The 26,222-nt window shown below is 39.8% G+C and overlaps 1 protein-coding gene across 3 annotated transcripts in view; it reads right to left on the bottom strand.

Moving 5' to 3' along the window:
* Positions 1 to 17,990: 17,990 nt before the first annotated feature.
* slc25a22a (solute carrier family 25 member 22a) overlaps positions 17,991 to 26,222 on the bottom strand; it is a 120,154-nt gene continuing 111,922 nt past the window's right edge. For all 3 annotated transcript variants that reach the window (XM_078548938.1, XM_078548939.1, XM_078548940.1), the window contains one exon: positions 17,991 to 22,571. In XM_078548938.1, coding sequence (XP_078405064.1) covers positions 22,418 to 22,571 — 154 coding nt within the window. In that variant the 3' untranslated portion in view covers positions 17,991 to 22,417. The remainder of the gene's footprint in view (positions 22,572 to 26,222) is intronic.

Below are 26,222 nucleotides of genomic sequence, written 5' to 3'. Positions count from 1 at the left end.
AATATCACCACCTTCAACACCTCTTTGATCCTTTTGTCTGTGACATCTTTTGATTATCTGCTCCTATCACTGCTTGCTTGTCCCTACAACCACCCCACCCTCAACTTCTCTCCCCCCGCCCCCCACCTTAAACCAGCTTATATTTCAGCCCTCTCCTAACTATACTTCAGTTCTGTTGAAGGGTCATGTGGACCCGAAACGTCGACTCTTCTTCTCCACTGATGCTGCCAGACCAGCTGAGTTTTTCCAGGTAATTCTGTTTTTGTTTTGGATTTCCAGCATCCGCAGTAGTTTTTTGTTTTTATCTTTGTTATAGTGTGGCCTTGTCACCTATTTGTAGTAGAATTGATCTGCAGACAACTTTCTAATTGGAAACATTAGCTTTATTTACAATTCAGCCAGCAGCAACTACAGGTGTGTATTCAACTCCATCTCTATCTCTACACTGACTGTGGAGGTAGCTGGCAACTGCTAACTCATTGGTTTACACAGATCATGTGATCTGACATTACAGGACAATTCTTAAAGGCATAGTCCAACAGTTAACAAAACCATAATTACTGCAATAATAAAAACATAGTCAGGAATATTTTGAGAAAATGTTCATTGTCATATCTTGAAGCGACATATATTTTTACTGCTGTCTAGCAACCTGGATACCCATTTGACAAAGCACAAAAGCAATATACTGCAGAAGCTGGAAATCTGAAATAAAAACAGCAAATGCTGGAAACTCTCAACAGATCAGGCAGCATCTGCGAGGAGAAATCAGAGTTAACAGTGAAAGGGAATTTTGAACTAAAAGAAGAATTGGGTTTGGGTCATGCCTGAGAAAGCTGTCCCCAAATCACACTTGCCCATTTCCAGTTTTAACTGAAGCCAGAATGTGGGCAGGTGACCAACTCAACTGAAGGTGGTGGGTTGGAACACGGCAATAATAAGGCTGCGTACCTCGCTGCCATTCAGGTTTTCAGCTTTAACTGCTGTAGTCGGGTTTACTGAGCATCAGAAAACTCGGCAGCTTCATTGAGTTGAGAGCTTGGTGGATTCAGGAGTTAAGTGCCTTCACTCCTACCTCCTGGACCTAGGTATCTGCCCAAGGAGACCCCACAATCAGTCACATCCCACTGACCTTCCACACCATCACCGCGGCATGTCCCAAGGCCACTGGTTCTACCACAAGAACTCCAACTTCTTTTCCTAACACCAGCCCCCATCTGGCCTTCATTCACACTCAATGGGCCTCCAACCTCCATCCTTCCCCACCACTCCCACACACACCCCCAATCTCCTCCCTCGGGATTAGCACTCACCCTTCCTTCCTTCCAATCAGTGTTCTACAGACCAACATACGAATTAGGAGGAGTAGGACACTTGGCCCTTTGCTCTGCCATTCAATAAGATCATGGCTGATCTGAATGCAACCCATATTCCTGCCTACCCACGATAACCTTTCACCCCCTTGTTAATCAAGAATTTATCTAGCTCTGCCTTAAAAATATTCAAAGACTCTGCTTCCACCGCCTTTTGAGGAAGAGAGTTCCAAAGGCACTCAGCCCTCAGAGAAAAAATTTCTCCTCAACTCTGACTGAAATGAATGACCCCTTATTTTCAAACAGTGGCCCCTAGTTCTAGATTCTTCCACAAGAGGAAACATCCTCTCCACATCCACTCTATCAAGACCCTTCAGGATCTTAAAGGTTTTAATTAAGTTGCCTCTTACTCTTCTAAATTCCAGTGGATACAAGCCTAACCTGTCCAGCCTTACCTCATAAGACAACCTACCCATCCCTGTTATTAGACTAGTAAACTTTCCCTGAACTGCTTCTAATGCATTTACATCTTTCTTTAAAGAAGCAGACCAGTACTGTACACAATACTCCAGATATGATCTCACCAATGCCCTGTACAACTGCAGCTTAGCCTCCCTAGTTTTGTAATCAATTCCCCTCACAATAAATGATAACATTCTATTAGCTTTCCTAATTACCTGCTGTAGCTGCATATTAACCTTTTGTGATTTATGCACTAGAACACTTAGATCCCTCTGAATCTCAGAGCTCTGCAGTCTCTCACCGTTTAGATAATAAGCTTATTTATTCTTCCTGTCAAAATGAACAATTTCACATTTGCCCACATTATACTCCATTTACCAGATCTTTACCCACTCAGTTAACCTATTTATCTTACTTTGTAGCCTCCTTGCGTTCTCTTCACAATTTACTTTCCTACTGTCATGAAGCTGTTAATGTATATAATGTTATTGGAAATTAAATAGAGGTTTAGTCTGTGTGTGTTAATTGGATTAAAGCCAGCTAGTCTGGGTGCTTTGATGTATAGTAGTTTTGAGATGTAAACAGTAAGGTAGGGTACATTTGCATTTTGTTGAACAGAACATTCAAGGAGAGTGAGATCTTGCACAATGTTTATATTTCTAATAAAATTGGTACTATGAAAGGAGTTCAAAGGGCCTGGTGATACAATGAGAATTTGCATTCAAAGGGCAGGCTAAGCATGTAACATCAACGCAGCTGTAAGCCTACAACTGTCTGCAAAGGAACCAAATTGAAAGGAACCTCATTTTGAATTTGTAAGGTGAAAGTGCTTTGCCTGATGTATGCTTAAAGTCTATGGGTTGCTGTTGCCTTAGTGGAGATTAGTTTGGGAATTTGTTAAACAGTTATGATAGTAGTAATTTGTAGCCATGTGTATGTGTTTAATACCTTGTTTCAAATTAATAAATGTCTCATTTAGTTTGATATAAAAACCTTTCAAGAACTAGTCATCTTATTCCTGAATTTAGAGCTGCATCTCAAACATGCCAATTGAAAATATAGGTTATGACAGTTGTTTAAAGTTTCCCTCTGGGATTATGAGAAGCACTTTGAATTCAGGAGTTGGTGAGGTATTATAGAAGTGATGAGACTGCAGGATGGCTTTGGCAATTGCTAAGACTTGTCTGGGAGTAGAAGATATAACTGATTGGGTTGGGAAAAATAACCAAAAGTAAGTTAACAGAGTTGGCAGATAAGTTAAAACTGGGGTTACCTGAGGGGCTGGGAAATCAGATTTAATGAAAAGTATAACATAGCATCTACAGTTGGAAGTGAAACCTGACAATAGTGAGTCACAGCTGGAGGTAGACTTCAGTTACAAATGAAGAGGCTTGAATTTGAACAAGCGAAGGAGCTGAAAAAACTTGAATTAGAAGCAAAGGACAGAGAAATGGCTTTCAAAAGGGAACAGGTAGAAAGGCAGGAGAGAGAAAAAAAACAGGAAAGGGAATTAGAAATTGTGAAGATAGAGAAGGAGGAAAGAGAAAGAGTGAGAGAGAATTGCAGCAGAAAATGTTGGCAGTTTAAAAAGTGACGCCAGTCGGTGAAGAAGGACCTATCTCCAGAGTAGAATCCAGTGGCGAGATGTTTAAATTTGTACAAGCTCTTCTGAAGTTTGAGGGAAAAGATATTGAAGCATTCTTTATTTCATTTGAGAAGCTAGCTAAACGGATGAAATGGCCACAGGAAAACTGGACGTTATGATTACAGTCTAAGTTAGCGGGTAGGGCGCATGAGGTATATGCTTCGCTATCAGAAGAAATATTGGTGAATTAAGATGTGGTGAAAAAGGCTATTTTGAGTGCATATAATTTGGTTCCTGAAGCATACAAGCAGAAATTTAAGAATATGAGAAAACAGCCTGGGTACATTTATATTGAGTTTGAAAAAGTAAAGCAAAGTTATTTTGATCGGTGAATATGGGCGTTAAAAATAAAGACAACTTATGCAGCTCTTAGGGAAGTAATTCTTTTGGAAGAATTTAAAATTCAATCCCTTCGGTAGTGAGAACTCATGTGGAGGAACAGAGAGTTGATTCTGTAAGACAAGCAGCAGAGATAGCTGATGATTATGAGTTAGTTTAAAGAATTAAACCTTTTTCATCACCCTTTCAAATTGGAAAAGGATAGAAAGTGGGAAGGTGAAAGAAAGGTGAGTAGTTAGGGAAGAGAAGGAGTAGCTGGAAGTTCCCAGGAAGTTTTTTTCTCAGAATTTCCCAGTGCCTACAACAAAACGAGAAGTTTTGAGATTTCTGGGCATGAGTGGGTTTTACCGGAAATTTTACCAAATTTTAGCCGGGTGGTTGCTCCAATGATTGAACTATTAAAACAGAAGTTGTTTCAATGGACACTGGAGTGTCTGAAGTAATTCGATACTTTGAAAACTATATTAACTATGACACCAGTTTTGGCAGTACCCAATTATGCCAAGCAATTTAAATTGGCCATTGACGCAAGCGATATAGGTATTGGGGCTGTATTGTTCAAGAAAATGACACTGGAATTGAAAAACCGATAGGGTATTTTTCACAGGAGCTGAATGTACAAAAGAGAAGATATTCAATGATCAATAAAGAGACTTTGGGTTTGTGTTAGCATTGCAGCATTTTGAAATTTATGTTGCAAACAGTTCATCAGAAACAATTCTTTATACAGACCATAATCCTTTCAAGTTTCTGGGCAAATTTCAAGACAAAAGTGCAAGACTTTTCAGATGGAGTTTATTGTTACAACCATTTAATCTACAGATTTTACATGCTGGAAGAGAAAATCTGTTTGCAGATGCGTTATTAAGAGTTTGAAGCTTAAAGGAAAATTGAACATTTTTAAAACCCTGGACACTGAACTGGAGTGATTTCTGTTGATACCAAGGACTTGTGTATATATATTATTATGTTAATGCATGCATCTGGTAATGTAATAGTGTAATAAGTATAGGAGATAGTGTGAGATGGGTTATAAAAAATGAAACCATCTTTTAGAACCATGACGGCTCATTTTTCGATAGGAAGGGGGATGTCATGAAGCTGTTAGTATATATAATGCTATTGGAAATTATTTTTTTTAAATTCATTCTGTCTTTGTGTTAATTGGATTAAAGTCAGCTAGTCTGGGTGCTTTGATGTACAGTAGTTTTGAGATGTAAACAGAGAGGTAAAGAGTACATTTGCATTTTATTGAATAGAACATTGAAGAAGGGGAGTAAAATCTTGCACCTAGCTAGGAGACCCCAAGCAATGTTTATATTGCTAATAAAATTGGTACTATGAAAGGAGTTCAAAGGGCCTGGTGATACAATGAGAATTTGCATTCAAAGGGCAAGCTGGGTATAACAGAAGGGAGTTTGTGTGTGTGGAAGTCAGAGGTATATAGCATCAAAGCATCTGTAAGCCTACAACTGTCTGCAAAGGAACCAAATTGAAAGAAACCTCATTTTGAATTTGTGAGGTGAAAATGCTTTGCCTGGTGTCTGCTTAAAGTCTATGAGTTGTTGTTGCCTTAGTAGAGATTAATTTGGGAATTTGTTAAAAAGTTATGATAGTAGTAATTTGTAGCCATGTGTATGTGTTTAATACCTTGTTGCAAATTAATAAATGTCTCATTTAGTTTGATATAAAAACCTTTCGAGAACTAGTCGTCTTATTCCTGAATTTAGAGTTGCATCTCAAACATACCAATTAAAAATATAGGTTATGACAGTTGTTTTAAGTTTCCCTCTGGGATTATTCCGTCATAACACCTACCTATCTTTGCGTCATCGGCAAATTTAGCAACCATTCCTTCGGTCCCTTCATCCAAGTCATTTATATAAATTGTAAGAAGTTGAGGCCCCAGCACTAATCCTGTGGCATACCAATCATTACATCTTGCTAACCAGAAAAAGACCCATTTATGCCAACTCTCTACTTCCTGTTAGGTAGCCAATCTTCTATCCATGTCAATATGTTACCCTCTACACCATGAGCTTTTATTTTCTGTAATAACCTTTGATGTGGCACCTTATCAAATGCACATCCACCAGTTTACCTTTATCCACAGCACATGTGACTCTTTCAATGAACTCCAATAAATTGGTTAAACATGATTTTCCTTTTACAAAACCACGTTGACTCTGCCTGATTGCCTTGAATTTTTCTAAGTACCCTGCTATAACATCTTTAATAATAGCTTCTAACATTTTCCCTTTCACAGATGTTAGGCTAAATGGCTGTTTCCTGCTTTCTGTCTCCCTCTCTTTTTGAATAAGGAGTTACATTTTCTATTTTCCAATTTAATGGAACCTTCCCCGAAATTAATTTTGGAAAATTAAAACCGATGCATCAACTATCTCACTGACCACTTCTTTCAAGACCTTAGGGTGAAGTCCATTCGGATCTGGGGATCTGTCAGCCCAGAGCCCCAATAATTTGCTTAATAACATTTCCCGAGTAATTTTCCTGAGTTCCTCTCTCCCTTCCATTTCTTGATTTACAACTATACCCAGGATGTTACATGTGTCCTCTACAGTGAAGACAGAAGCAAAATGCCTGCTTAATTCATCTGCCATCTCCATACTTTCTATTATCAGTTCCCCACAGGCACTTTCTATAGGACCAATGCTCACTTTGTTAACTCTTTTCTTATTTAAATATCTATAGAAACTCTTACTATCCATCATATTATTACTAGCTAGCTTTCTCTCATACTCTAAGTTTTCCCTCCTTATTAAGCTTTTTTGTCATCCTTTGCCCTTTGATATATTTTAGAAATGATTGGAACATTTTCTTCCTAAATCACAATGATTTTATTTACGATGTTCCAGGAGATTTGCCAGTCAAAATTCTTTCATCTCTGTTGGATCAGGATGTTGTCATGACTCACTGGGAATAGTGCACTGTAATATCAAGCCTCACTGTTCCCCGAGCCGTGACAAATGTGAAACGTTTGATCAGACCACCAAATTGCCCCAATTCTACCTAACTGTTTAATTTAAGTTAACAGAATACAAGCACCAGGTTTGTAAACTTAATAAGTAAATAATTGTTTGTTAAACCAATTGCCTTTAACCAGTGGCAAAAGAAATATGAGCTGCTAATTTCTAACTCAATAGCTTAAACTCTACCCCTTCTTAAACCCCTACACACACACACACAAAAACACACACATGGATTTTAAGGGTGAGATAAAGCAGCACAATGGCACCAATCCGGATTACAGGATTAGATGTGTTGATTTTGATTGACGTCTTCTAAATTCCTTGCAGTTTGTTGTTAATGGCATGAGGTGGTCTCCCAGCACTTTTAGTCGATGGTTCACTGGTTGAAAAAAATTTGCTTTTCAATGCCTCTACTGGTGATTTTTCCCCTTTTCCTCTTGACAGGGGTTTTCAGAGAAAGCAGGTAGAGAGATGTGAGGAATAGCCAGCTAGCTATGATGGCAGAATTACTGGAATCTTACAAACACAGGAGAGAGAGGTTTTAGGTCTTCCCTCTTTGCAGGCTAGGAGCTGTTCTCCCTGCACTGTTACCACACAAAAACCCTGGTCACCTGGTCAGGAGTCAATTAAAATGCTGTCATCAGGCAGTTCCCCTTAGTCCAGGGCTCCTTTCTGGCACCATCCTGTTCTTTTATGGCACACTATGTTCCAGGATAGCAACATTGTATATATTCCTCATCCTATTCCAGTGAACATGCCTTTCAACTGCAGCCATGATAGTTTTTAAAGCCACAGTCCTATAAAAATAATAGGTTCTTTACAATGTTATAGAGTTATGGAGTTTTACAGCACGGAAAGAGGCCCTTCAGCCCATCATCAAGCTCCTATCTACTCAAATCCAATTTTCCAGCAGTTGGTCTGTAGCTTTGTATGCTATGGCATTTAAAATGTTCATCTAAATACTTCTTAAATGTCGTGAGGGTTCCCACCTCTACCACCCTTTCAGGCAGTGAGTTCCAGATACCCCCACCCTCTGGGTTAAAACATTTTCCTCAAATCCCCTATAAACCTCTTGTCCCGTACCTTAAATCTGTGCCCCCTGGTTATTGTCCCCTCCACTAAGGGGAAAAGTTTCCTCCTATGTACCCTATCTATGCCCCTCATAATTTTGTACAGCTCAGTCAGGTCCCCCCTCAGCCTTATCTGTTCTAAAGAAAACAAGCCCAGCCTATCTAGTCTCTCTTCATAGTGTAAAGAACCTATTTTTATTTTTCTTGGACTGTGCCTTTAAAAGCTACCATGGCTACAGTTGAAAGACATGTTCACTGGAGCAGGATGAGGAATATCTACAATGTTGCTATCCTGGAACATAATGTGTCATAAAAGAACAGGATTGTGCTGGAAAGGAGCCCTGGACTAAGGGGAACTACATGATGACAGCATTTTAATTGACTCCTGACCAGGTGATCAGGGTTTTTGTGTGGTATCAGTGCAGGGAGAACAGCTCCTAGCCTGCAAAGAGCGAAGATCTAAAACCTCCTTCTCCTGTGTTTGTAAGGTTCCAGTAATTCTACCATAACAGGTAGCTGTCTAATCTTCACATCTCTGTAACCTGCTTTCTCTGAAAACCCCTGTCAGGAGGAAAAGGGGAGAAATCACCAGTAGAGACATTGAAAAGCAATTTTTTTTCAACCAGTGAACCACAGACTGAAAGTGTTGGGAGACCACCTTGTGTCATCAACCACAAACTACAAGGAATTTAGAAGACGTTAATCAAAATCAACACATCTAATCCTGTACTCCAGGTTGGTGCTGGTGAACTGTTTTATCTCACCCTTAAAATCCACGTTTTGTGTGTCTTATGTGTGTGTGTGTTTGTGTATATGGGGTTTAAGAAGGGGTGGAGTTTAAGTTATTGAGTTAGAAGTTAGGAGTTCATATTTCTTTCTTTTGTCACTAGTTAAAGACAATTTGTTTAATAAACAGTTATTTACTTATTAAGTCTACAAACCTGTTGCTCATATTCTGTTAATCTAAACAGTTAGGTAGAATTGGGGGAATCTGGCGGTTTGGTCAAACTTTTCACATTTGTCACGACTCGGGGAACAGTAGGGCTTGATATTACAACACACTACTTCCAGTCAGTCATGACAATAGCTGAAACACTCCAGCCAGGCAACATCCTAGTGAATTTCCTCTGCACCCTCTCCAGTGCAATGATATCCTTCCTATATTGTGGTAACCAGAACTGCACACATTACTCCAGTTGTGGCCTAACTAACGTTTTATACAGCTCCATTATAACCTCCCTGCTCTTGTATTCAATGCCTCGAATAATAAAGGCAGGTATGCCATATGCCTTCTTAACCACCTTATCTACCTGTCCTGCTGTCTTCAAGGATCTATGGACATACACACCAAGGTCCCTCTGGTCCTCTGTACTTCCTAGGGTCCTACCATTCATCATGTACTCCCTTGCCCTGTTAGTCCTCCCAAAATGCATCACCTCACACTTTTCAGGATTAAATTCCATTTCCCACTGTTTTGCCCATCTGCCCAGCCCATCTATATCGTCCTGTAGTCTAAGGCTTTCCTCCTATTTACCACATTTTGTGTCATCTGTGAAGTTACTGATCATATCTCCTACATTCATGTCTAGATTATTAATGTACATGACAAACAGCAAGGGACCCAGCACCGAACCCTGCGGTATGCCACTGGACACAGGCTTCCAGTCACTATAACAACCTTCAACCATCACCCTCTGTCTCCTGTTACTAAGCCAATTTTGGATCCGATTTGCCAAATTGTCCTGGATCCCATGGGCTCTTATCTTCTTGACCAGTCTCCCGTGCAAGACCTTGTCAAAAGCCTTACTGAAGTCCATGTAGACTACATCAACTGCACTACTCTCATCTACACACCTAGTCACCTCCTCAAAAAAATCAATCAAATTTGTTAGACATATTCTCCCCCTGACAAAAAAAACTTGATTAATCCTTGTCTTTCCAAGTGGAGTTTAATTCTGTCCTTCAGAATATTTTCCAAAAGTTTCCCTACCACTGATGTTAGACTTACTGGCCTATAGTTCCCTGGTTTATCCCTACCACTCTTTTTGAATAATGGTACCACATTAGCTGTCCTCCAGTCCTCATAGTACTCATTTAAAATCTCACCTAAGTCTTCTGGCTCCTCACACAGATTACCACTTTGGTCCCTAATGGGCCCTACTCTTTCTCTGGTTATCCCCTTGCCCCTAATATACTTATAAAATGCCTTTGGATTTTATGTTACCCACCAGTGTTTTTTCATGCCCCCTCTTCGCTCTCCTAATTTCTATAAGTAACCCCCCTGCACTTCCTATACTCCTCTAGGGCTTCCGCTGTTTTGAGCCCTAGGTATCTACCATAAGCTTTCCTATTTTTCATTATCTAATTCTGAACATTCCTCAACATCCAGGGTTCTCTGATCTTGTTGGTCCCACCCTTCACCTTTACGGGAACATGTTGGTCCTGCACTCTCACTATTTCCTTTTTGAATGACTCCTACTGCTCTGGTGTAGATTTTTCCAAAAGTAGCTGCTCCTAGTCCACTTTGGCCAGATCCTGTCTTATCATATTAAAACTGGCCTTCCCCCAATTCAGAACCATTATTTCTGGTCCATTTTTGTCCTTTTCCATAACTACTTCAAATCTTACTTAGTTATGGTCACTATCACTGAAATGCACCCCCACTGACACTTCTATCACTTGCCAGCTTCTTTCCCTAAAACTAGGTCCAGCACCACCCCCCTCTCTTAAGGACTCTCTATGTGCTGGCTTAAAAAGCTCTCCTGGATACATTTTAAGAATTCCGCCCCCTCTAAGCCTTTCACACTTTGTCTATCCCAGTTAATAGTGGCGAAGGAAAGGATGATGGATAGTTACTGGAATACAAAGTAATGTTTCTGTTGTGCAGAGACTTGGTCAAAACACATCTGGAGTACTGCATTCACCTCAGGAAGATTATATTGACCTTGGAGGGGATACAGTGCAGTTTCACCAGAATGGTACTTGGATTTACAGGTTTCAATTATGAGGGCAGGTTGCATAAGCTTGTATAAAAACAAAAAGCTAAAAGCTACTGCGGATGCTGGAAATCCAAAACAAAAACAGAATTACCTGGAAAAACTCAGCAGGTCTGGCAGCATCGGTGGAGAAGAAATCAGTCAACGTTTCGAGTCTTCATGACCCTTCGGCAGAACTGAAGCATAGTTAGGAGAAAGATAAAATATAAGCTGGTTTAAGGTGGGGGGGCAGGGGGAGAGAGAGAAGTTGAGGGTGTGGTGATTGTGGAGATAAGCAAGCAGTGATAGCAAACATTGTTGAGATACTGAGAAAAATATCAGTCATAATGGGCAGCATAGTAAGATTTGCCTTGCCAATGGTTCATTGTCTACATGCAGTACCTGTGATGCTTTTCAACGGCATAAACGTGAGATTGGTCACTCCCGCGAAGTTGTCACAGTTTTAACATGGATGAGCATATCTCACCAGTGTCGGTAAAAAACAGGCCTCTTGAGCCTGCTCCACCAATTCAATAAGATCATGATAATCTTCGACCTCAACTCCACGTTCTCATCTGATTCCCATATCTCTCGATTCCCTTGGTATCCAAAAGTGCACCAATCTCAGCCTTGAATATACTCAATGACTGAGCATCCACAGTACTCTGGGGTAGAGAATTCCAAAGATCCACAAACCCTCAGTCCTAAATTGACGACTCCTTATCTTGAGAATAAGACCCCTCGTCTGGACTCTTCAGCCAGGGGAAACAGCCTCTCAGCACCAAAAGGCCAGAGTGCTGCTGTCTGAAACAAGCTGATATATTGTCCATCATGAGGAATAAGAAATGGAATTACAGATAAGGCACAAACTGATCCAGCTCAGTACTTTGGTCTCAAAAACCTTTATTATTTTACCACATGACATAAATTACACAATTCAACGATTCTTTTAATACAGATCCATTTACAGATTTAAACATCGCCATTATGCAGCAGCTACTGAATGCAGTGTCGAGGGGTTCACTTCAAATAATAGCAATTCACAATATTACACACATCACAGCAGGTTAACTTTGGATCTCAATTAAAACTGCATTTAAACAACCCACTGCTGAGGAAAACATTTCACATTTTCATAGACTTCAGAAAATACTATTTTTTGAAGCATCCATTTATAAAAAAAATTAATTTTTCTAAAAAGGGGGAAGCACATGCTGCTCAGAACAATAAGCGCAAAAATAAGTCAGCTCCAATTTTTTTGAAACGTCAATTAATGTACGGAGAGCTTTTCCCACTGCTGTGGGAACTAAAACATGGCAAATTCATGATTTACAGGTCAATCATTATCTCCAGTATTCTGCAATAGTGGGCAAATACACAAAAATATAATTTTAACCATATCCTTGCACAAATTGTTCAGCGCATATTTCCATCATTTTAAAAAAATAAACAATTATAAATTGCACTCTATTGTACATCAATAAAGGAGCTAGTGTTTAGTAATGCAGGGTTGTTAAATGCCTTCAATTAACTTTTGTTCAAATACTATCTATGATTTATTCAACTCTGAAATAAATCCTCAATCTAAACCGTCAGTGTCAACCTTTCTCATAACTCACTACAAATACTTGAAGTTACAATGGTCAAAGGATTCAGATCCTGAATTATGCCCCCAAGATTGTCAAAGGCAGTCCTCTCCCATCCAACCAACCACTCTAACTGATCCCTCTGATTGTGTCATTGTTGATTTACCTCTATTTCTCTTTCCAGTATCTGCAACATCATCTATCAGAACAGGGCATGCTATTTGCTGCATATTTTAAAGAGGTGTCGGTTCAGGATTTTGGACTTTAAAAGAACTGACCTTGAAAATTGGTTGTCAACATTTGGAAGTATGACATTAGATTCTGAATTCACTTTTAAGCTGTGATCAGCAATAATTATCTGCATTTTCATTTATCCCCTAAAATTTAAAAACAGAATAGCAACGCTAAAATCTGGAAAATGTTTACATTAGTTCATGTCGCCTACAGCAAGTCTGCTTTCAAACTTACAGGCTGTCTTTTGAACTGCCCAGTTCTTAAGCCTGCACAGAAGTATAACAGGAAATTTCACAGACCAACAAAACTTCTGCACTGAACTACTCGAGTCATTTTTAAAAAAAAAGTTTATCCCACTGGCAGAAGAATGGTGCGATATGAATCAAACAATTCCCTCCTTGATTTTTTTTTTTATTTTAATAAGGCTGATTTCAATACTCCTAAAAGTTCAGATTAAATGTTCTATTCATCCCCTAAATCTAAGAGTTTTGCTCACGAACATAAATCCCATTTCTGCCCACTGTCAGCAGTGCGATGGAGGACAAGAAACCATACATTCTTTTCCTCCCTTTGCATTCATAGTATACTGTCCTTCTCTCAGTAAATTATATGCAAACAAATGGTCGCTTGGTAACACAGAACTTGAGTATTGCTGAAAAAGAGGCATGCTGTTGAAGCTTTTTGTCTTGCACTTATCAGGACAGACGCAAGAATGCCAAATTTTAAGAAACGGATGCTGATTAGTTGGCAAATGGACTCTGACTGAGCGAGGTGTTGCCTTGGAGAATGAACCAGGGAACACTTAGCTCTTGACTGGTAGGTCACATCAAATAACACATCCCTTCAGCTGATTGCGATAGGCAGAGCATTGACCATACTCAACGACCCGTGTTTGCAAAACTCAGAACATAGTGTCCAATATTAGATGTGATTCCACAATTGGACAGCACTTGAAGAATCCCGAGTGCGCTAAAAAATTACACTAACAACCAATTTAAGATTATCAGTTGAGCTCACTATGTGACTCACTTAAGCTTGCTAGAAGCTACATATGTTCATTTGCATGGCCCTGTCCTCGGCATCAGAAATAATATCTCAAAGCATTATGCCTTTTGCAATTAAACAAAAACATGGGAGACAACTGTCACCTTGCACATTCCCCATGGCAACACCTGAACTAATCAGAGTTGATCTGCCTTTTTTGAATTTAAACAGAAGCTTGGGGATAACTGTTCCCTGGTGCATTCTATATGTCAACGCCTTGACTATACAAAATCCACTTGCCAACCAATCAGCACCCTTTTCTCATGCAGTATAAATTGTTGCTCATTTTGAAATTTGGTATTCTTGCATCTATCCTGAGTGCAAGATGAAAAGCTTTGATAGCTTGTCTTTTTTCAGCAATTTGCAAACAGTTCAGCAGAGAATTTACAAAGTGAGAGGAAGACAGACTTGCATTTATGTAGCACCATAGCACGTCATTAAAACATCACAAAATGCTTCATGTAATTTATTACTTTTTGCAGATAAATGGCTCATTATGTAGTCTGCCATTTTTCATCTACAAAGTCACACAGACAATGACATAAACTATCAAATAATTCATTTCCTTTTGGTGGTATTGGTTCAGGGAGGAATGTTAGCCAGAACACCAAGGAAAGCCCACAGCCTTCTTCAATTAGAGCTGGGGACTTTTATTTAAGGTCAACTGAAGCAATGGGACAGGCAAACAATGTGGTGGTGGTTGGGGGGATGGAGGGTGCAAGGGGTGGGAAGGCAGGTGACATCTCAGCTTAATATTGCATTGGAGATAATGTACAGGTAGCACCCCCACACTACTGCACTGGAGTGTTACCAAGATTATGTGCATGCAAACCCACAAACCTCTTGCCAGTAGGTTAGTGTGCTATCAGTTGCACCACGCTGCGAAACATCACATAAAAAAAGCACATCTGAAAAAACTACCAAGGAATACATTAATAGACTCTTTGTTAATATAAAACAGGCAGAAGTGTAAATATAAGTAGTGAGGCCAGTACATTTGCCATAAACCATCCTCCCCAACAGAACAAAACATTTATGCCAAATAAATATCACTAAGCTCACTTTTCTGCTAGCTGAGTTCAGGGAAATTGCACAAATTACACGGCATTGCAATAAATGGAATTGTCCAATGAAACAAAATCTGCATGGATTTCTAAACTGTAAACCGGAAGAATTACAACACTAATATTTCATGATATTGAAATACTCTAGCATAGAAAGCACAGATTACTTTGAATGTGATTTAACTGAATGATGACTCACTGCAGAAAACACAGCATAGTCTCTTTTCAAACGGTTGCAATAAAAAAAAATCAAGCCAACATCACAAGCATCACCAATCAACAGCTTCACGTTTGGGAAGTACATTCATTTATCAGACAACACTACACCTAAAATTGATCCTTTTCCCTACTTGCCCTGTTTGACCAGTTTTACAACATTGTTCTGGTAATATTCCTATCATGATTCCCACCGCTCCTTTCATTATTCCACATACCAGAGACAACTCAGATACTATGATACATGATTACCAAATTCTGCACCGTAAGTGTGGTCAATATTTTTATTTGCTCACTTCACCCAGCTCACATTCAGCTTTTCATAGATTTTATTGTCCAGGATGCTTTGATTTCTGTTTTTGCTCAACAAAAACATTCATGCAGTAGTTTTTCTCATTGTCAAATTGCACCAAATCAATGAAGGAACAAAACTTGTCCAGTTTGGATCATGCTCCATGTTTCTTTTCCACATAAGTGCAGTAACTGACAAGACAATGTGAAACTGACCATAATTGGAATTTGGAGAAGTGAAAACCATAACTTTGAATCCAGACCTAATGCACAAATTACCTGGTTGTTCATGGGCCAACGGAGAATAAAGGAGAAGAATAAACAATGGACCTGAGAGGATAACTAATTTTAATGTTGCATCTAATTCAAGGGGCCTTCATTCCACTGGATGCAACAAGACGCAGCAGAACTTGGCCTCAAATTGTGCAAGGCTAAATACACCATGTTCTATTTGAAGTACTAATTAAATTAATCTGGAATAAAAAGTCAGTATTAGCATGAAACTACTGAATTGTCATAAAAACAAATATGTTTCACTAATGTCTTCAGGGAAGTAAATCTGCCATCCTTACCTGGTCCAACTTATATGTGATTTCAGACCCAGAGCAACATGGTTGACTCTTAACTGCCCCCGCAAGCCACTTAGCTCCATTCGGGGTGGCAGCTCTCAAGGGCAAATTGAGGGTGAGCACTAAATGCTGGCGAGGTCCACATTCCTTGAATGTGGGTGTACCTACACCACAGGGACTGCAGCGGTTTAAGAAGGCAGCTTTTAAGATGGCAGCTCACCGCCACCTTACGGATGGGCAATAAATGCTAGCCCAGCCAGCGATGCCCACATCCTGTAAATGAGTAAAAAACCAAAAATTTTTTTAAATCAGGGAGGAGTCTTGTATAGTTCAGAGGCCACTCATGATCCTCCTGTCCATCACCAGGAGCTCTCAGCATACTTGTTGCTCCATCTATCTCTACATGACAATTCATTGTCCAATAATTTGATGCCGCTGGAGCCAGGATTTAGAGAACAATGGCAGAAACACATACGTGGCAATTTGCATGCAACCATTGGGGATGCAGGACCAATGAGGTGTCAAGTCAGATCCCACCAGAAGTGATCATTGTTCCAATTTCCCTCAGGAGCAAAAGCAAATTATTGCTGTTTCTCTCTGTCATTAAACAAAACCTACTGTCAGCTTAATGTGAGAGGCCCCACTTAGCATTTCCTCATGGAGTTCCCTCAATCATGGATGGGTCTGAACCCTTTGTGCTATCAAATGTAGTGATTTGTTTAAGGTTCTTGAGGCCTTTATTGCTGCACTTCAGTTTTATTGTAAATTAGGCAAAGCAAAAGTTTAATCCTTCTGCTGCATGCTGTCAGAGATAATTACTCAAGTAGAATACATCAATGAAAGGACTGGGTTCATTTTTCAGCTGAATATGCTGTCATCTGGCAATGGGTCTCAGGCAAGTGTCAGACTTCAAGTCTGCAATTTAATGAAGGTACACTGCATGTACAAAATTGACACTGGGGGAGTATCATTGCACAAGTCTCCTTAATTAGGGCTTACAAAATTAAGTGCATGAAGTTGCTTAATGACGGGTCTGTCAGATGAGAGAGCGGTAGCAATTTATTATGATGAATAGAGAGAAAGTGAGCACGAGTGTTAGAATGGACTAGTGGCTGATCACAAAGTTGGCAGGGTGAAGACATGCCTGGCAGAGTGGCACATTGAGGGGAATTTTATCCTTATCCAGCCTGGTGGAAACAGGATGGAAGGGCCTTTAAAATGGAGTGTTCAGCCTTACCATTGGAATCCTGAAAGACCCTCCCAAAACATTTTTCCCTGCTTGCCATTGAGCCTTCCAATGGGTGCTGGCCTCCACCTGCTGCTTTCCTCGCCAAGTCGGGCAGGCAGCTGAGGCCTGCGAGTTCAAGTACCCTGGGCCTCAAACTTGGGTATATGAATGTGTTTTGTACTTGCCCCATACCCCATAATCGACTGGAAACTAAAATCACCGCCATTGTGTAAACTATGAGGTAGCGTAGACAAATTCAGGGTATCACTAAAATGACAGCGAAATACATAATTTAAGCATTGACGATTTTCTCAATAAACTATGACACTGGGAAAAAATATGGGCTGAAAACAATATTTTTCTTCAGAAAAAAATGTCTTGTTCTCTGTGGATAACATGAGTAAAATTATTTCCACTTATGGGTGAATCCTGAACAAGGGGCCATAAATACAAATTAGCGATCAACAGATCAAATAAAGAACTTAGGGGGAATTACTTTACTCAAGAGTGGTGAATATGGAACTCTGCCACATGGAGTGGTTGAAACCGATATTGATGCATTTAATGGGAGGCTTGATGTATCCCGAGATCAAGGGAATCAAAGGATATGAGACAGGGTGACAAGAGGTAATTAGCGTGGGGAGAGGTTCATGTGGTGTATAAACATCAGCATTGACAAGTTGAGCAAAGTGACTTGTTTCTGTTATGGTATTCAATCTAATTATCATTGATTCCTGCAGTAAAGAATAGCTGCTCAATATTATATCCAATTATAGGGGAAAATGGATAGAAACAAAACTTTTAACTGAAACAATGCCAGGCAAACTCCTATTTCAGATTTTGAATCCATTTTCTATAAGAAATAAGGGCAGCAGTAGGCCATTCAGTCTTTCAAGCCTGCTCCACCTTTCAACTCCACTTTCCTGCACTATGCCCATATCCCTCAATTCCCTTAGTACACAACCCTTTGAGTGAAGAAATTTCTCATCTCAGTCATAAATAGCTGACCTCTTATTATGAGACTGTGATCTTTAGCTCTAGGCCCTTCAGCCAGGGGAAACATCCTTTCAGCATCTATCCTGTCAAACTCCTTAAAAAAATTATGTATTTCAATGAGATCACTTCTTATTCTTCTAAACTCTAAGGAATATAGTCCTAGTCTACTCAATAACACAAACCTCAAATGTTTTTCTTTCACTGTTCCTGACAGTGGAGCGTTTGATATTCAAAGCTTCCAATATTTGTGAGCTAAAGGGTCCTGCACTTAGCCTGATTCACTATACCCAAAACAACCTTGAGAGAAAGAATGCAGCAAAACATCACTAAACTATCTTTAATGCAGAACCAATCCAGTCAATCATTGAATTCATTCCCACCAACTGTGTTGCTTTTCTTTTTAAAGTGAAGTGGGACAAACAAAAAATGTAACTCCATGAACAGAATTATGTAAAATAACACTTTAAGGAAATACTGTATTTTCCAAATAATTCTAGGGAGAATATATTAGATATAAAATTAGCAACACTTTATACTTGTGATATTCCAATATGCATTATTAATAGGTTAACTAAAATGGCAAGAGTAAGTATTTAAAAACGGAATTGATCTAGGACAAAAATTCTATCATGAAAATAGAATTATGGATTGTCCCACATACTGTTGCTTCACAAAACAAGTGCACAGTTATTACACCAATGCATTAACAAATAGTTTATTATATAACTCACTTGTTTTATTGCAAGGGCTACAAATTAACCCTGTAGTGATCAGAAATTAGCATGGTCCCAAGTGAGAGTAATGATACACAAGAATTAAGCAATGTAGGTTGAGGTTGGGGTGCGGAAAGACTGCAAGGTTTTACATGTGCATCATTCATTCAGTCTGACTGCTGATTATCTGAATCTTTCTTGCAGGGAGATCAAGTAATGCATAGTTTACTCATATGCCTTCCAAACAAAAGGAAATTAAGGAAGAGGCTGAGCTCAGGATAGCAAATATGTGAACCGAATCGAAAAATTCCAGGCCAGGGGTTGCCAACAACAGGGTTACTGGTACATGAATCAGCTCATCTTTCACGTCCTTGGGGAACTGGGCGCAAACTGTAGGATATTTAGATTTCCAACAATACAAGCTATTCTCAGGACACCCATGATGTCCATAATAGCTCAATGCTCCAGAACAGGAATTAAGGCAAAGAAAAAATTCAGGGTTTTAATTGAGAGGCTGGCCTAGTGAGTAACTACAGGATTAAGTATAATCTAGGATACTGCACTGGTGAAATTTGTCCAACAACCATTTATGCATACTCAAGTCTTAGTCTGGTAACCCTATGGGACCTATTGAAGTGTTTCATTATAATGGAGTTTCTCTGTAGTGTACAAAAGCAGCAAATGCTGAGAATTTTGACAGGTCAATAAGCATCTGATGTATTTAACTTTCCTCTGTCCGCTAATTCAGATGTTAAGCATTCAGTTTTTCTTCTGCTTTTTAAGATGAATGATGTTGGTGGGACATGAAGTATCAGCATCAGGTACTCTCAGTATTTTGCTGAGATACCCTTGAAAACTGCTCTCTACTGTGCCACTTGCCACAGCAGTCAGCCTGTAGTGTATCTTAGTGAGACTGGCAATTTAGTGCCAATTACTAGCAGTTTTGTGAGGCTGCCTAAACTCATTTCACATTGGGTCATTAAAACCAGAGATGTGTAAACCAGACTTGAATTCATCTTCCTGAGGTTTAAGGCGACAGTGTTACGCACTGCATCGCCCAGGTCTCCCACAGATTTTTAAAATCCATATTGCACGTTTATGGGAACAAATCTTTTAAGGTCTCAAATACAATTTTTGCCAGAAATGAGTCCTTTAACAGATGGTCCTTACAACTGTGCTCAATACTTCCAGACAATCAACACTGGCCTCAAATCCCTGTTCAGCCTATATGCATACAGTTTCATTGGTAATTAAAACACAAGTACTCAGCACCTCCAAAAAGATGAGGATTATAATCTTCTTGAGCCATGTGAATCAGAGGTCAAGTAATACTGACAATCTAGGTATAAGTAGTACTGTACTTTAAAAAAGCAGAACTTTACATTCCAGCATTCCCAAGGGATTGCATCAGGAATTTTTAAAACATGGTTGCAAAGGGAATTGGTGCTTAGAGGTTTGAAGAAATGGTGTCCTTTACAAAAATATTACTCTGTTCTTTTAAGAAAAACAAAATTCTCCCAAGCTAAACCTACGTGTATTGTACCCGTGTTTCTTCTTTCCATCGAATACGAGCAGCATGTATGATAACATGAATATCCAAAAGCCTCCTCTCTAGTTCCATTCTACAGCAGCATCTTTTTAAACTCATCAGCCCTCAAACATTCATATAAATGTACAGAAGGCTTGGCAGACAGAAGATATCAGATGTTGGGGCAGTGCATTACCAGGCAGTAAATCAATCATGGAGTTCAGGTAATGTCAAAAACCTTCAGAACAAAGCTTCAGCAGTTTGTCAGCTGCTTAATGCCTATGTTCACTGCCCCAGCAGTGCCAGGATTTTAAAATATGGTGGACCTCTGAAGTTCTTGTACATCGTCCACTTAACTTTGTGAATGAAGGGTGCACTGAAGGAAATATTTTGAACTATATTACTCATGAATGATCCACTGGTCACTGTCAGACATTGTCGCTGATAGCTATTGGGAGCAATTTGATTACATGAATTAAGTGTCTTAATGAAGATTAAAGTATATTGGCTTTTGTGCAATTTTATAAGTATTTTTGTAACCATATGCTAATAAAGTTTTAATTAATGGCAATTCAGCTGCCTATAATCCCGAGGCAGATGTCCCATGTTTCATAAACAGATTCTATTAATATTGAATTGATGGTGGCTGCTTGTTCTTACATCACAAGCAAGTTAAAGTAGTACCAGGTGAGACAGGTCCTCTCAAGTCATGCAAAAGCACTGCCTGCGATATTGGGTTATTTTTGAGATTGATACACAAGGGGGAACAACCGGTCATCCAAACAGGAGCACAAAAGGCACCAAAGATGGCCTTTGGGAGTCAGTGATAAGACGACATTGGCTCAAAGTGCGTCAGTGCACAACACTGGTAAACCGCATCAACTTCCCCATGTAGCTTCAGCATAGGTAGTCTGCATTTGCAGTCAACACAATTCAGGAGCTACTTAGAAGTAAAATATTGTGCTTTCAATAGTTAATTTAAGCTCAAAATCAATCAAGGTAATTTCAAATTCATCGTTTATCCTGTCTGCACCATCTCAGGTGTCTTAATCTCCTGTTCCAGCTTTGACAACCAAAATGCCCATACAAACCGATGCTAGCCCCCAACCGCCTACTCTGCTTTCCACATGTTGTTTAGTACAAATGCTAATTTTGCAATGCCCAATTTCACTTTAAATTTGCTTTGTTTCAAGTTACATTTTCAGAATTATAGATGTCCAGACACTTGGTGAGATGGGGGGTGGTGGGGAGGTTGAAACTGGCCTTGGGTGAGGGACGCAAAGCAGGTAGTATCATATCAGCTGGCTGTTAAATGCCCCATCCATATTCAATTCTATTGACATCAAAAGAATGGAATAGGAGGCAAGTTATCTAACAGGATGTCGATGCAATCCTGCCCATTTGTGTACCTTCCCAAGTTGAATTTCATCGCCAAGCTGTAAAAAGATCAAATTAACTGCTATTCCAACAAAACCACGTTCAAAGCAGTACAATAAAGGATAAACTCTACGTTAGCATTTCTTTTTCTTAAATAACAGTCACCCAATGCCTGGCCACAGAACTCCAAAAATACCTAGGGCAGAATTTTACGCTGGCTAGATTTTATGGTCCCACTGAAGTCAATGGATTTTTCAACGGTTTGTTGCATTTTACAACCCCGCCCCCGCTGCAACGAGGCTGGAAAATTCCGCGCCTAGTATTAACAAGCCAGTTAACCACTGCTCTGCTGTTGGAACTGCACTCAGTCCCCTGCATTGTTCCTTATACACCCTACATGGGAATGACTAGTTGAGAGGGTCTTCTGCTTTCTGCAGAGGTGATCCCTTTAAAACATTTCTGTTGTATCAGTACTGACCAACTTAAGAGTTACAGAATTACAATAATTCTTATAATATCTGGTGCTGGTTGACTGACCCCCAATAAATTGTTAACACTAGGATGAAAATGTAAATAAAAACAAAATAAAATACTGATGGTCTTTAGGAATGATTGGAGGAGGCAGAATAAAGTTCTGTTTCTGTGATAAAGGTGGGGGTAGGTGCAAGAAGCAGAAGGACGGTAGTTTAAGTTTTAATCTCCAAAAAATGTGCTCTTCAAATGACATACTTCATCCTGTGAAACCAGGCCGGATGTCTTGCAAAGGTGCTCCATGGGTTAATATCGTCTGCTCTGAAGCATCTCTAACACGGTCTCTGCTATTCCCAGGAAGTAAACAACTTGTGCAATGCCAAAGAGAGGGGCGATAACCAGAGCTCTGCAGTACGCTCCCTTCAAGAAAGCTTTTGCTCCTTCATTCCTCCAGATTTTCCTACAATGGGCAAAGACAAAAGGAAATCAGAATTGTTCCAAGATTTCAAACACCCATATGATTGCTGACAATCACTGCTACTCGTGGACCACGGCGGTCATTACGCAAAATTGGTATGTTGGCTAAGTGAAGGGGCGCTAGCACATTCCACAAGGAGCTCTTCAGCCCCACCGAGTTTCCAATCTTAGGCAGGTCTCCGGGCACAGTTAGTAATGAGAGCTGGTGCTTTCCTACAAAGACAGGAAGTAATAGTGGCAGGAGAGTCACATGCAACATAATTCATGCACCACCTAAAGTCTGCTTTCACAGTAACAATGGTGAGGTATTGGGAGATTAGCTATGTGCACTCTTTTCATAGATATCATGCAGCAATATTCTACATTCCCAATTTCTCCCTTCTTCACGAACGGTGCTATTTTCTCATGGGGGGGAGCAGATCCATAGGCACTGAGTATTTTCCAATATTTCATCCAAAGAGCTACTCTTCACATATAAGATTACATCATGTCAGTAAGCTATTCAGCATTAGAGACATCACGGCAAAGTCTGATCCAGCATTCTCCCACACAGAAGCACTTTCTAGCACCAGCTGTTGGATAGCAATCAGAAGGCAAAATCTTTGCAGATGTTTTCTCTGCCTTGCTCAAAATGCTGAAACTAGTTACTTTGAAAAAAAACCTGTTAATGATATTCACAATTTCTCTCATTGAGCCATTTATACTAAGATTGAATCTAAATAAAAACAACATTTTACTAAACTCTTTTTTATATATCAGAAGCTAGTGTAAAGGTTACAGTAATATAGTGGTAATATTACTGGACTAGTAATGCAGAGGCTGAACTAATGATCTGGTGAGATGAGTTCAAATCCCACCATGTTAACTGGAGAATTTAAATCCAGATAATTAAATAAATCTGGAATAAAAAGCTAGTATCAGCAATGGTAACCATATTGCTGTAAAAACCCATCAGGTTCACAAATGTCCTTGAGGAAGAAAATCTGCTGTTTTAACCTAGTCTGGCTTATATATGACTCCAGAACAAGGGCAGCAATGTGGTTGACTCTTCGGTTGACTACTCAATAAATAGTGCATCAAAAAAGAAAACAATTGCCTGCAAGTTACTCTGCAAGCCATATACCATGCTGACTTGGAAATATTTCTTCATTGTCATTGGGTCAAAATCAAAAACATTCAAACAGCATTGTGGGTGTACCTATATCACATGAACTACAGCAGTTCAAAACAGTGGCTCACCACCACCTTTTCAAGGGTAATTAGGAATGGGCAATATATGATTGTCTTGTTTGCAGTGCCCATATCCCACGAACAAATGAAAAAGCTACAAAACAGTGGCACAAAAGTAGAGACCAGGGATCAAAGCGGAGCATTGCTGTGATCCGGTTGAGAGTCTGAACCAAATGGGAGGAAAAACAAATGTCACAAAATGACGTCAGAGAGCAAGGAGTCACGTGGAGTAAATATATTAGTCAGCTTTAAATCTTAACTTGAATTAATCAACTACTGGTAAGATTAGATAATTTAATTTGTATAAAAACTAAAACCATTTTTGATTATCGATCTTAAATTACAATAAATTAATTAATCAGATTGAGGTGCCAAAGTCAAAATTAAATAGCAAAGGACAGGGACATTACAGGGTTCTCATTTTTTCATAATCTAAGATCTAAGGAACATGGAAAACAAAAGTTAAGTAGAACATTTAAGGTAACTGCCTGTAAAATAAAGTGACATCAGCATAAAGAACACAACTGATTTGTGTGTAGCCAGTGACTGTTTATTTACTCAAGACTTAAGTATATTTCTGTTAGGTCAGTTAATAGTCTAATAAATAGAGACATGGCAAGGTATCTCAGTCCTGTGGAATGCATCCTGTTCCATGTGGGAACTCCAAAATGTTTCTTGTGTCCTGGACAGGCTCATGTGCAGCAAGTGTCATCAACTGGAGAAGTTCAAGGCCCAGGGTACAGAGCTTGACCAGCAGCTGGCATTAATGCAGTGCATTCATGAGGCTAGGGTTTTGTGGATAACATGTTTCTGGATATGGTCATCCTGCAACTTAGTGATATGCAAGTAAAGACAGTCAAGGAGGACCAGGCAGGTAGTGAGGAGCCCAGAGTGCATCTCACTCTCCTACTAGCATTCAGTTCTGAATACTGGTAAATGATGGTTCCTCTGGGGAGTGTAGCCAGAGCCAAGCCCATAGTATCATGGCTGACTCAGCTGTTTTGAGGGGTCAGGGGAGTGGTGAGGGAAGCAGGAGGAGGATTGGGAGTACAATAGTGATAGGGATTCTATAGCTAGGGAAACAGGCATCTTTGTGGTCACAGATATGGATCCAGGACCGTATACTGCCTCCCTGGTACTGGGGTCAAGAATTTCACTGAGCAGCTGCAGAGCACTCTGAGGGGGTGGGTGAATAAGCCAAAGGTCGTAGCTCATATTAGTACCAAAGACATTGGTAAAAAGAGGTTTGAAGTCCTGAAAGCAGATTTTATGGATCGAGGAAAGGGACTAGTAAGTAGAACCTTAAAGATAGTAATCCCTGGTGCGCTTGCTAGTGAGTATAGAAATAGGAGGACAGAGCAGATGAATGTGTGGCTGGAGGGATTGTGCAGAAGGGAGGGCTTTAGTTTCCTGAGACATTACGATCAGTCCTGGGGAAGATGAGACCCGTACAGGCTGCACAGGTTGCACCTGAACAGAGTGGGGACCAATATCCTTGTGAGGCAGTTTGCTAATGCTGTTGGGAGGGTTTAACCTAACTTGCAAAGCCAGTGGGAACTAAGAGGTAAAATTAGATTAGACAAAGTGCACAAAGAAGTGGGAGAGACAGAAAGTAACAAAGTCAGAAATCATAAGATGTTAGATGGGATCAGAGTAAAAGGAAATGCAATTAGGTCTAAATTAGGTTTACTGTGCATGTATGTGAATGCACAAAGTGTGGTAAATAAGGTTGGTGAACGGCAGGCACAGACTGCCATGTGGGAATGTGATGTTGCAGTGATAAGAGACTTGTCTCAAAAAAGGGCAGAACTGGTACTAATTATTCCGGTGTACAAATGTTCAGAAAAGCAAGAGAAAGAAAGAAAGGAGGAGGGGTAGCAGTATTGACTGAGTTGAATATTACTCTGCTGAAGTGAAAGGATACCCCAGAGAGATTAAGGACAGAATCTATTTGGTTAGAGCTAAGAAACAATAGAGGTGCCATTCCATTACTGGATGTATTCCATAGGTAAGTAAGTAATGGGAAATATACTGAAGAGCAATTTTTAAAATTTATTCTTTCACAGGATGTGGGTGTCACTGGCTAGGCCAGTATTTATTGCCCATCCCTAAATGCCCTTGAAAAGATGGTGGCGAGCTGCCATCTTAAACCGCTGCAGTCTATGTGCTTTATGCATGCCCACAGTGCTGTTAGGAAGGGATTTCCAGGATTTTGACCCAATGACAGTAAAGGAATGACAATTTTGTTCCAAGTCAGGATGGTGTATGGCTTGGAGGGAAACTTGCTGGTGGTGGCATTCCCATGCACTTGCTGCCTTTGTCCTTCGAAGTGTAAAGGTCATGGGTCTAGGAGGTGCTGTCGAACAGTCTTGGCGAGTGCTGCAGTGCACCTTGTAAATGGTAC

This window comes from Cetorhinus maximus, chromosome 9 (assembly GCF_964194155.1).
Source record: "Cetorhinus maximus chromosome 9, sCetMax3.hap1.1, whole genome shotgun sequence".
In the NCBI taxonomy this organism is placed as follows: domain Eukaryota; kingdom Metazoa; phylum Chordata; class Chondrichthyes; order Lamniformes; family Cetorhinidae; genus Cetorhinus; species Cetorhinus maximus.
This window is presented reverse-complemented; position numbering and strand designations above follow the sequence as displayed.